The sequence below is a fragment of the Otolemur garnettii genome, unplaced genomic scaffold (assembly GCF_000181295.1).
Source record: "Otolemur garnettii isolate 467f Iridium unplaced genomic scaffold, OtoGar3 scaffold00013, whole genome shotgun sequence".
Lineage (NCBI taxonomy): Eukaryota > Metazoa > Chordata > Mammalia > Primates > Galagidae > Otolemur > Otolemur garnettii.
This window is the reverse complement of record NW_003852408.1, coordinates 4,306,230-4,318,560: the sequence shown is the minus strand read 5'-3', so window position 1 is coordinate 4,318,560 and position 12,331 is coordinate 4,306,230. Positions and strand designations below refer to the sequence as shown.

The 12,331-nt window shown below is 41.1% G+C and overlaps 1 protein-coding gene across 2 annotated transcripts in view; it reads right to left on the bottom strand.

The window, feature by feature from the left end:
* PID1 (phosphotyrosine interaction domain containing 1) overlaps positions 1-12,331 on the bottom strand; it is a 228,233-nt gene that overhangs the window by 118,044 nt on the left and 97,858 nt on the right. For both annotated transcript variants that reach the window (XM_012802267.1, XM_023510409.1), the window contains exon 2: positions 4,180-4,326. In XM_012802267.1, the coding sequence (XP_012657721.1) occupies positions 4,180-4,326 (147 nt within the window). The remainder of the gene's footprint in view (positions 1-4,179; positions 4,327-12,331) is intronic.

Below are 12,331 nucleotides of genomic sequence, written 5' to 3'. Positions count from 1 at the left end.
CCCCTAATACCACTTTCTGTCACATCCCCCACCTGCCAGGGGATATGCCCGTTCATGTCACTCATTGCTCTCTGTGGCTCAGATCTCTGAGTTCCAAGCATGGTTCACCTTCCTGTAAATTACAGGATGTATTTTCAAGTGCAGGCTCCTCTGTCTCACTCCTAAACTGAGTGCTTGAATCAAAATCTCCAGGGAAAAGGTCCAGAAAGTGCCTGCCAGGGGATGCCACACTCACACACATTTCAGAAGCACTTGTGATTTATTTATTTGGGCACTTGTTTTATTCTTTCTACTTGGTTCTATGTTGTGTCACCCACAACACCTACTTAGATTCCTTTGTCCCTGGCTCCATGCACACAGTAGGTCTGTGGTGATTACTCATTCAGCACATATTTACTAATAAGCACAAGCCGCCCATAATCTCTGCTAGACTGGAGGAGAGAGGTGCAACCAGCCAGCAATGTTGCTGCAAAAATCGGACACAGCGTCTGATGCTCCAACAAGAGTCCTAATGGTATGCAGTGGGTTGTTCGGTTAAATAACTCTACTCCAGAAAAAAAGTGGCAGCAATAGAGAAGAACACACAAAGACCCAGCTGCCCGAAACATGAATAGCCTGGCCGGGCAGTCCCGTCAGGACCCACAAAGAATACAGATCAGAGGCAAATGGGAAATCTGAGATGAGCAAGGGTCTCCGTAGTACTCGGCGTAACCCACTTTCGATTCCCCCTTTCCTTTGCTCCCCCCTCCCCACTTCTTTCCCTCCCCAAACCCAAAGTTATTAGAGCAGTTAGGAAAAAAGAACTACCACAGTGTGTGAAGACGGAGGGTCCTGCATGGGCCTTGCAGCTGGGCACGGGCTACATTGTGCTCATTATTCCCAGGAGGCCTGAGCCTGAGAGAGCGCCTTCTGCAGCTGGCATCTTGTGAGCTAAGTTACTCACAGGACTCAGCGCGGAAACACTGGACTTTGTTCTTGAAGATGATCAGAAGAAATTAGAGGTGGTCGGGGGATTTCAAACAAAAATGTCAAGGTTCAAAATTCTAACGTTTCGAGCAAAAGAATATGATTCTGAACACAAACCTGATACTGTCCTTGAGAATTAAAGAATGCTAACTCCAGCCCACTTACAGTTATAACTTACGTGTATCAAGATGATAGTATACAATTTGGAGAATTACACGGTGCAAGTTTATTTCCTTCACATAGAATGATACTGCTGGAAAGGACCTCAAGAGGCCTTGGCTCAGATCCCTGACTCCAGGGTTATGATTATCTATGCCTGGAATTGCCTCTTCATGATTTCTAGGGAAGGAGAGTTCATAAATTTTGTATAACCCGATGGAATGTGTTTTTCACCTTGAATGCAGGAGTTCTGCCTTGTATGCAACTGGAATCATTGCCGACTTCCCTTTGTCTCGCTCACCACGTGTACTGACACCAGTGCAACCCTTGCTCTCTTTGGCATGGTCTTCTGAATTCCTACTATTTTTTCCACATCCTTTTAAGAAGTAAAATAAATGAACACAACCTAAGGCAGTACACAGAAAAATCTGGACCATGAAATGTGAACCCTGTACTCCTTTTCAGACAAGTGATGGTTTTTATTCTAGCAAATATTTTCTCTCTCTCACACACACACCCTTTTTAATATCTGGATTAAACTGTTAGATCTCTAGGTCTCTTTATTCTGTAACTGTGTGGTTTTTCTTTCCATTTTAAACAACCTCTGTAGACCTTATCATGCTCAGCTCTCTTCCTAGTACTTGTCCCTACTGACTTCATCTTGCTTTGAGGCACCATCTTCCCTAATAGAAACAGAATTCAAAATAGCATTAGCTAATCTTCTAAAGAATGTATAAAGAATTTGATCACAGATCACTTTCAAATGTAACGAGTGTTTTTATAATTCCTTTATATCATCAGTTCACCAAAAGCACTAAAATACATACAATAAATCTGAGGCCAGTCCTGTTGACTTACTCTCTCCCATTACAGCTGAGCCATTGGCAACTGCTCTTGGGAAGGCAGAAGTTGAATTTATCAGAGTTACCATTTAGAATCACTTTTTTAAAAAATTTCAGGTTAAGCGTGGTGGCCGTAGCTCAGTGGTTATGGCACTGGCTACATACACTGAGGCTGGTGGGTTCGAGCCTGGTTTGAGCTTGCTAAACAATAATGACAACTGCAACCAAAAAATAGCCAGGCATTGTGGCAGGTGCCTGTAATCCTAGCTATCTGGGAGGCTGAGGCAAGAGAATTGCTTAAGCCCAAGAGTTTGAGGTTGCTGTGAGCTGTGATGCCACAGCACTCTACTAAGGGCAACATAGTGAGACTCTGTATCACACACACACACATAAAAATTCAGATTAATATGACAGTACAAATGATTAGGTAAGAATGTTTGCATTTGTTGGGTAAGGTCCCTGTTGTGGTTGTGCCAAGAGGTGTGCCATATATCATTCCATTGCACCTGTTAGATGGGAGCGTACCAATCCCCCTCCCTCCTCCTCTCTGCTCCCAGCTAGAATTGAATTGAGTTTTTCTCTTGTGTGGGTGTGTGTTAGTGAGTCTACTTGCTTCACATTAGTATTGAGTGTGTTGGATATTGCTTTTCCATTCATGTGATACTTTACTAAGAAGAACATGCACAATCACTTTTTCAAATGGCTGGCTCAATCACCCAATCCCACCAATGGCTCCTCATCATAATTAGAACAAAGTCTAACTCCTTGCCATGACCACAGAGCACTTTCCTGCCTGACGCCACCACTCAATTGAACTTTCTCTACTTCTCAGGTCCATGGTCCATTCCTTCCCATTCTAAAACATACCACAACCCACCATCCCTGCCTCAGGGAATTAGCACGCCCTGTTCTTTCTGCCTGGAAGATTCCTCCAGGAGATCTTCACAAACCGGCTTCCTCACCAATCAATGCTTGGCTACCTGCATTTTCTCCAGTAGAATTCCATAACATTCCGGTGGGTCTTCCTCACACTGAGCACCCAGTAAGTATGTGTGGAATGAATGAACATGTCTGAGGTTTCGTGGATACCACCAACACCCAGATTGCTGTAGGCTCCACTCCAACCACAGCTATGCAAGATCCGCTCCCCTCACACTGGGCAAGAAGGAAAGGGGGGAACCCGGGAAGAGTACGGAAAGGCCGGTACCTTCGAGGTCACAAAATAAATCCAGACACAAACCTGCATTTTCTTTGCCCCTTGTTTTATTCTCTACTTGAAATAAATTTCTGACAACAAAATATGAATAAAACATATTTTCTTTGGGACCTCTAAACTGATTACTATATTCATCAACTCAAGCAAAAATGAATATCATGTGAGAAACAACCCAAAAATCTTACCAAAATTATACATTCCGTTTCCAGCTTTGTTTCAATGTTGGCATTCCAGTTTACAGAAATGAAAAATGCTTTTTTATGGATTCTGAGAAATGAATGTTAGTATAAACTTTGATAACTAATGCAAAGCGCAAAATTACCCCCCAAAGGACTGAGAGAGTATAATTGTTGGAAAAGTTGGGGGGGGTTCATTGATTTTTTTTTATTCTCTAAAGTATGTTGTACTCAGACTGCAAGTACAATGGGAGGAACTAGTATTAAGAATAAAACTTTTTTGTGATACCTAAAGTTCCATAGAGCTTATAGAAAATACAGGAAGAACACTATTTTATTTGCACATGCTAAAACCTATGTCTCTAGTATGTGCCCTAAAATGATGAAGAATGAAATGTCATCAAGAAAAATACCATGTTTCCCAGAAAATAGGACCTACCCCAAAAATAAGTCCTAGCAGGATTTCTATGCATTTGTTAAATATAAGCCCTACCCTGATAATGATGGGCGTGGCTATGCAGCAGTGTATCTGCATAGCCACGCCATGCATTTCGGGGCAGAGAGGAAGACATCCCCTGAAAATAAGCCCTAGTGTGTCTTCTTGAGAAAAAAATAAATATGAGACAGTGTCTTATTCGGGGGGAAACACGGTAAAACTGCATATGAATTGAGACTACTATCATTCAATGAGCTTATTTTGTTAGCCATTTTATATTTTCATTCTTAAAAATGGTTACCATCATAAAACACGGATCTCAAAGCCTCACATCCTTTTAGCCTGTCCCACCATGAGAACCCCTGCTGGCCATGTCCCCCATACCTTGCAGCCACTGTGGGTCCTCGTCTTCATCAGCGGTGTGGTGGTGCATAGTTCAATAGCCTCCGGCTCATGGAAGATGACGGCTGGGAGAGGCTCCTTCTTCAGTGTTAGGACATTCAATTTAGACTTCAGCATGGTCTGAAAGTGCTGAAAAGCAAAAAAAGGTCAAATGTAGTTAAATCTTGCACACCTGTCTATGGTACAATTGTACATAAAACCCAGGAACAAAGGGTTTGTCTTATTAACTCTGTTTTAGTGGGTGAGGCCGTAACATGAAGGGTGGCAGCTAGAAAGCTATTAACTGAGGGAGATGGTCAGTCCCCATGCAGGGACTATGAAAATCTGGGCTAGTGGTACAGTCAGCTCACCCAGGACCTTATGTTCTGAGCTGCTCGTCCAAAAGTGCTATATACAGATGAAATTATGACAGTGTAATCTAAGTGGATACAGTCACACGAGTAAAGATGTTTGGAAGAGAATGTTATACAAGTTATTTTGGGAAAACATATTGTGGAACCAGTGGAACAGACGAACAAGGACATAAGCGTTCTGTTCTCTGCATCTCCGCAGCTCTTTTCCACACTGGCTGTAGAACCCTAGGAAATTCACTTTTCAATGGACCATTTTACCCTGGGTAAATATCCATTCTATATGCAACTCCTGTTGGCACTAGTTTTGAACGACACCCAGGTCCAACCATAGTTAGTCACTGCTATCTTTTTCACCCAGCCCAAGACCCCTCCTTGCTTGGTCTATTATCACAATACACAAACTAGTCCCATCACTTCCAATCTCATCTCCTCACAGAGTATTTCCACACAGTGGCCAGAGAGACCCTTCCACAACATAATTGTGCCATGCTACATCCCTGTCCAAACTCTGCCACATCTTCCCATTTCCTCATAGGAAACCTCCAAGACCTGGCCTTGGCCTTTGAGGTCATGCATGCCCCTTAGATTTCATCCTGTATCCCTCACCCTCTCACTCAAGCATCCATCTGTAGCAGCCTCCTTGTTCTTCTGAGAATAAAAGCCAAGGACACAGGTGCCTAAGGGGACTCTGAATACGCTTCTCCTGCCTAGGGACCCACAAGCCTTGCTTCTTTGCCTTCTTGAGGACCCTGATCAAAGGTCACTTCATGATACAATCCTTATCAATATCTAAAACAGCATATACACACACATACACACACAGACACACAGACATAGACACACACCTGGCTTCATGAGTGTGCAGTCTGTGCAATCACACAGGGCCCCACGCTCAGGATGGTCCCACCCCAAGAAGGGCTCCATGCTTGGTTGAAAATATTTGGTTTAATGTCCTTATTATGAAATAATAATTTTATCCTTGAACCCGTGTTTTGTGAGTGGTGTTGGGTGGTACAGTGGAGCACGTGCTTGAGTAGAGAAGACGTATATCATGTGTACATCCCCCATCCTCAGCACCATTTTAACAGAGCCTCAGTGATGCCCCATGAAGACAGAATTCTGATTGTTTCAAAATATGCAGGAATTCAACAAAAGACAAAGTTGAGTATGAGATAAGCACATTAAGCCTAAGACCCAGTAAGCAGGGGCTTGTACAGCCCCAGGGCCACACTTTGGAACCGGAACATGCTTCAAATGCACAAAGAATTCAGCTGTGTTCAATGCACATGGGGGATCAAGAAATCCTATCACACCCTTTCCCACTGGTATTACTCCCTATATGAGAAAACCACGTGGGCTGAAAATGATGACTTAGAAAAAAGCAGAAAGTCAGGACAACCAGAGCTCTTCTGGGTCCTCCCTTGTCACCAGGAAGCTGAAGGAGAAGTGCTGGGAGAACATGCAGGCATCAAGAAGCAAAAGGATGACAGGTAAGCTCATTTTGTGCAGCGTTTTTGCTGTTCTGATTTAACACAAAATACAGTAAGAACTAGAAAATGCAAATTGTGTAATTTCCATGATTTTATTCTCACATTTGCATTTAAAGTGAGCACTGCACAATATAAATTCCAGCACAGAATCTAATTTTTTAATTTTTCTTTGCTTAGAACAGCACTAAATAGCAAATAATGGCAATTTTAAAAACACCATGACTTCTCCAGAAAATGATTCAAGAAAAAAGGAAAAGGTTTTTAAGTCTTAGTACCTTGAGTGGCACTTTTTCTTCCTGATTTTTTGGAGAGGGATCACTGCATTTTCACATCACACGGGGCCTCATGAGGCGTGTAACTAGCTCTGTGTACACACATTCCTCACTGTCTAGTCCCCTTCTCTGCTTTATTATTCTTATCACTTATCACTACTTACCACTACTCTATAAAATTATGTAGCTTTTTATTTATTTTATTGTCTCCCAAACAGATGTAAGAGCCATGGGAATAGAAGCCACTTTATTCAAGGAAGTACCCTGAGAGCCTAAAATAGTTCCTGGCATGTTAGGGGGGTCTGATAAATATATATGGAAAGAAATGAAGTTAGCAATGAAAGAAAAATACAAATTACATATATAAAAATAATCATTTCTAAATCAGGGTTCATACACGTTATCTGCTCACTACCGCATTCAACTGGATCTTACTAGACCTCCTACGGTTTATTAAATCAACACAGGACCAAAAGAAGTAAACAGTAACACACGCATAAGTACATTCACCTAAGTTTAAATCACCAAAATCAATCCTTAAAAAAAAATCTACACAATTTAGTATAAAGGCAGTAGAGGCTTTGGAATTTGTAGGACAAAGCTTGTATTTTGCAAGTCCACGAAGTGTCCACTAGACCTCCAACAGGCCGCTCTGGCAGTCTGTTTATGTGTCTACCCAGCTAAGCTACCACACCCAGTTATACAATCAAACAGGAATCTACCTGTCACATAGAGGTGTTTGTTGATGTCATTAAAGCCCATGATCAGCAATTTGAAGTAAGGGGAATTATCCTAGATAATCTGGGTGAGCTTGATTCAGTCAGTGGGAAGCTCTCACTGAAGGGGTGAGCTCAGGCTGCCTTCACTTAAGGGGTAAGCTCAGGCTTCCCTGAAGAAGACACCCTCCCTGTGGACATCAGCTTCAGCCTATTACTGAGAGCTCAAACCAACCCTGCCTGCCTGCCATTTCAGTCTTTCCTAGTCAGCCCCCAGTTGCACAATTGAATTCCTTCAATATACCTCTGAATATAGATATCCTACTAGTTCTGCCTCTCTGGTTAAACCTTGATTGATACAGCTACCTTACAGAATACAAAACTGCCAGCTCTGAGGTCGACTTTTTAATGGGAAAGAGACTTACATTTATCAGACACATTTGTATTTAAGAAGGAAAAGTAAGGGTAAGCCTTCACATTCATCTGGAAATTTGTGTCTTTGTTCCTAATTAATTCCCGTCCAACAGAGGGTGTGGGGTTTGGAGTTGGCAAGGCATGGAGGAGCCGATCATGGAGAGTGAGAGCTAAAGTTGCTTTGTCTCCCTGAGAAAGAAACTAGGGCCAGTGGAAGAGGAGGGTGAAGGAGAGAACAGAAGCCAAGGTACAAGTAAGTAGGGGCATCATCCTGCCTGCCATTCGGTTCAGGTGTTACAAGAGGTGTAGGAAGGCCCAGGTCATCTCAGTCTGACTTCTGCCACATGGGAAGTTCTAGAAGCTGCCTTCCTCTCAGGAGGGTAGAATAGCCACGCTGCCAGAAATTCTAAGATCACCTTCCTGTCCCCACCATAGAACCAAAAACCACAGCTACTAATTTCAGACAGGGAACTGAAAGTTGGGACTGGCTCACATGCTGCCTCCTTGATTAGATAAACAGATTTTTTTTAAGCCTAAATTGGGGATAGAAAGATAACAAAGTTCATATTCCTAATTCAACACAATTAGGAATTAGTTGTGTGACCTCAGCTTCCCAAGTCTTCTGAGGCTTGCTCTTCCAGCCAGGCGGGCAGGTGCCATGGACCCACCCACCAATTCTTTCCGCATACTTTCTCTAAACATCTGTGTCTGGCCAAGTCCTATGGAAAGCTCAGCTGGAACAGAAATCAAATGTTAGTTGCTGCACAAAAGGGTTTATCACAGTTGGCACAGACTGAGGAGTCAAATGATAACTACAAGTCCATGTGAGGAGTTCTTTAGGAGAGCCAAAGAGAGGCTAAGACAATATTTGAAGTGAAGTAGAGAAAATGATTCCTTTAAAAGAAATCCTTTTTCTTTTAATGGTTTTGTCCTTTTTGCCCACTTTGAAAAGATAAAGGCAAAAGAGGGACATAAAATGTGGATTACTTGATGCATTATGGAATCCATAAGGATACATTTTTTTATGGCAAATTAACATTTTATGTCACTCTGAGTTGCTCTTGGAAAATTTGGCAGTAAAAGTGTGATAGTTATAGCTGTTTCTGATAAGAATGTTCTTCCACCCCCTTCCTTGGGGAAACTTCTAGACTACTATATACTGCTGTGTGGAATGAGGTTGTCAGTCAGAATCCCTGTCCCCTGACATGACACAAAGAATTTGTGATATAAACTGATCAATCTCAAGCACCTCACGTCTCTGCCCAAAAGCCCTGGGTCAGAGGAAACTCAAGAAGGGCCAAACAGACTTTTCTGGAGACCAACATATGGGGTTTCTAGAGGGGTAATATGAGTCCCCAAGATGATCACTCTGAGAATGAGGCCACACAGAGACAAAGAAAGATGAGGAATGGAGAGACACAGTCTTGACAGTGTCGACTCAGCTCCATCCCTGGACCACCTAGACTATGAACCAGTATATTCCCCTTCATACTTTAGCAAGCTTGAGTTAGATCCTTGCAACTAAGAGGGCCTTACAACACAAATTGCTTTGAAATGAAAAGTCGAGTGCGAAAATAAAATGGAGCCATTAACCAAAAAATGTAAAAGGACTTCATCAATTTTAAACTGCAGAAATGCATAGTAACAGTATCTTTTTTTTTAAGTGAATATTATACCGACTTCAATAGACTGAACTTTAATGATAAAGCACCAACTAATAATCTAACATGTACTATAGTCCCCAGGTCATTCATATCTAAGATAAAGGCCTCTGATCTACTATCAAAACAAGATGAATTCCCAGCCTCAAGAGACAGCCAAATAGTGGACTTGCAATGACACCCACCCAACTCAGGTGGCAGGTGCTCTCACTAGACAACAAAGACCCAGATGCTGTACCCAGCTCTGTCAGAGCTTCCTGACCTGCTACGTCCTGGGCCTCAGTTATCTCACCTGTCAATCTTAAAACACTATGTTAGCCATGGCAAAAATGATATCACTTGTGCTTTGCACGGACAAACAAGTGCAATGAAGATAATGGAAATTAGCATAATCCAGTAGCATTATATTAGGTAAAAAGGCAACAAAAGGGGATTGAACAGAGGAGTTTGGAAAAGCTACTGCTCCCAAATCAAAGATGCACAGAGCTCCATAAAGAAAATGTGTTATTCATTCTTAAAGAAGAGAAGTGAATAGTGTTATAGAAAATTAGGGCACTTCCCTGAACAAATTAAACAAAGCTCGGCTTTCTGCGTGTGGCGCTTTCTGCGTGATCTCAAAATAGAGCCTCTAAATCAAGCCCTATTATGCGGATGGGGTAATCGCCATGCCCTGTATAATTTTACAGTTGGCTTTGCTTCCTACTCCTATTCAGACATTAATCTCTGACAGTTTAGCAAGCGAGGATTTACATATTTTACCAATTCAAATTGGGCATATCTCACCTCTGTATTGATTTTGTATCCAAAATATAAGGCATCTTTGGAAGGCAAATCCTGCTTCCTCTTTTTATAAGATAACTGAAAGGCCGTCCTCACTCAAATTAGAGGGAAGGCATTAAGATTCTAATCTTTGGAACATCCTCACATTTTGAACGCTGACTATAATGGTCAGTTTTAACTTGCAAATTACTGATTCAGTAATGCCCTAATCAAGCTTCAGAAATATCGCGAATATTCATCCTAACAGAACGACAAGGCACAAGTGGGTGAATCAGAATAATGGAAAATTTCAGTACTCCAAACAAATGTTAATTTGTACAAGTGCATAAAAATCAGTAGGGCTTTGCCATCCCATTCAGAATCACACTTCATTTTATTACTTAGGGCGTACATAAGAATTCAATGAATTCACTTGTTTATTTATCTTTCATAGTATTTATTTTTAATAAGGTATACTTAGGCCCCAACTATAAAGGTAAAAAAATGATGATACTCTTTTATGACCTTTAATAAAAGTATCTTGCTTATCATTTCATTTTTTAACATAAATTCTTACCTTTCTGCATTTAAGCATTTGTTCTAGTATTTTCACAAAAATAACATAAAAGCAAAAAACTTTTTCTGTTTAATAAACGGCAAATAATTTGTATATGATTAAGAGTATTATATGAATAGTAAAAGAAAATAATGAAATTAAGCTTTTATTTAAATATTTTCAATGCAAAGAGTTTGTCTATTTCCTTTTTTTTAAATGTAAAACTCCCGAAATCTGGCAATCATACACAAAATTAAACTATTTGATTTCAAGAATTTATTTATGCAGTCAATGTCAATCTAGTATTTGACATTTACCTCCTTTCCTACAAATCATCCCAGCAACTGTCTTATTAAAAATAGTCCTAGCTTAAGTTTAAGGGCCTACATCCTGACACTCAGAAATTTAAAAGGATCTCTGTGTCCATTAAAGAGATGGCTATTGTTAAACTCACTCAATGTTTACATACTTGTATTTATTCACACAGCTTTGATCATGGAAGCACTTTTTCTGAACATCACAGATTCTCCTAAGTGATTAAGTGGGAGAGGCACAAAAATAACTCCATGTCCAGGGAGTATACAGAAGCCCCCAGGCCCGTGAAAGGCTTACTCACTGGGGGGACGTGTGTGTGTGTTCATCTGAAACACACACACATACAGATGTGCTGAAGGCCTAGCTTAACTAGTTTCTTTCTTCTTCTAAACTATTTTCCATATGTAAACAGTTATCTTTCCTACTTTTCTAACTGTGAAGAGTTAATAATCTAGTGTGAACCCTGAGTTGCAAGCTATCTGTCCAAAGGCATCCTGGGCCTACAGATATGTTGTATTTGACTCACAGGCTGCTTTATCATCAAAATTTGAATATGCAAAAACTGAAAAAAAAAATGTTTAAAATCTGCATTTCCCCTGCTTTTGAGAAATCACAAGATCTGCAAAAATAATGTGCGTTCCCTCATAGTAACAGTTAGCTCCAGCCAGTTCATCCTTGCAACTGTCCCTACTAAGGGAGAGAAATTCCTCTGCAATTGACCTGGGTCTCTCCTGCCACTAGCAGCTTTCTCTTCCATACTAACCACCAGTGGCTATTTCTGTAGTCAGCTTACACCTTATCAGATTCATTCCTATCTATCACTTGCTTGACCCTTGTGGGTACTTTTATTTGTGGCCCCCAGTGTAAAATGACAAATGCTTCAATCACAGAACAAAAAATGTACCTACTCATAAAAAATTTCAAGCATAGCTAAGTCATATCTGTATTTAAATTATAAAAATTCAGCTAAGACATTGTGAGTCAGTGAATAACGGAGGATAATATAAACAGGCCATTATGTCCATCTTTGTCATTCCACTCAACGAGTATGGGCCAGGAATAAGCACTCAGGAATCCGCTCTTCTCTGAATAAGCTGCTCCCCCATTTCCCTGGTAGTATAGCTTATTGCACTAAATATAATTCACCTGCTAAAGATCAACACTGTTTGCTCTTTCAAGCAAGATGAATCAGGGACCAGAGTGAACTTACTTAAAACAGCCAAATAAACTTGTGCATCAACAGTTTGTGAGGCACTGGGTACCAGGCTCCCTCAAAGATGGGAAACAAATGAGGCAAACATATGACTGCTCAGCGGACAGCTTTAGGGTTTTGAGATTGCTGTGCATGGAGAAGAAATGCAAGCAGGTCACAGCAGACTCCCTGAGCTAAGGAGACAGAGAGAGAAACCTGGGGAGACACTCAAGAAGAGAGAATTGCACAGAGAATTCTATAAATCTTCAAAGGGTCCCCTTAAATATTTGACAGAGCACTGATCAGTATGTGCATGAAAGGATACCAATCAAACCTAGGAAAGAACTACTGGAAGGCATGAGAGATCAGAGTGTTGGTGTTCACACAGGGCCGGTTATATGTTGCC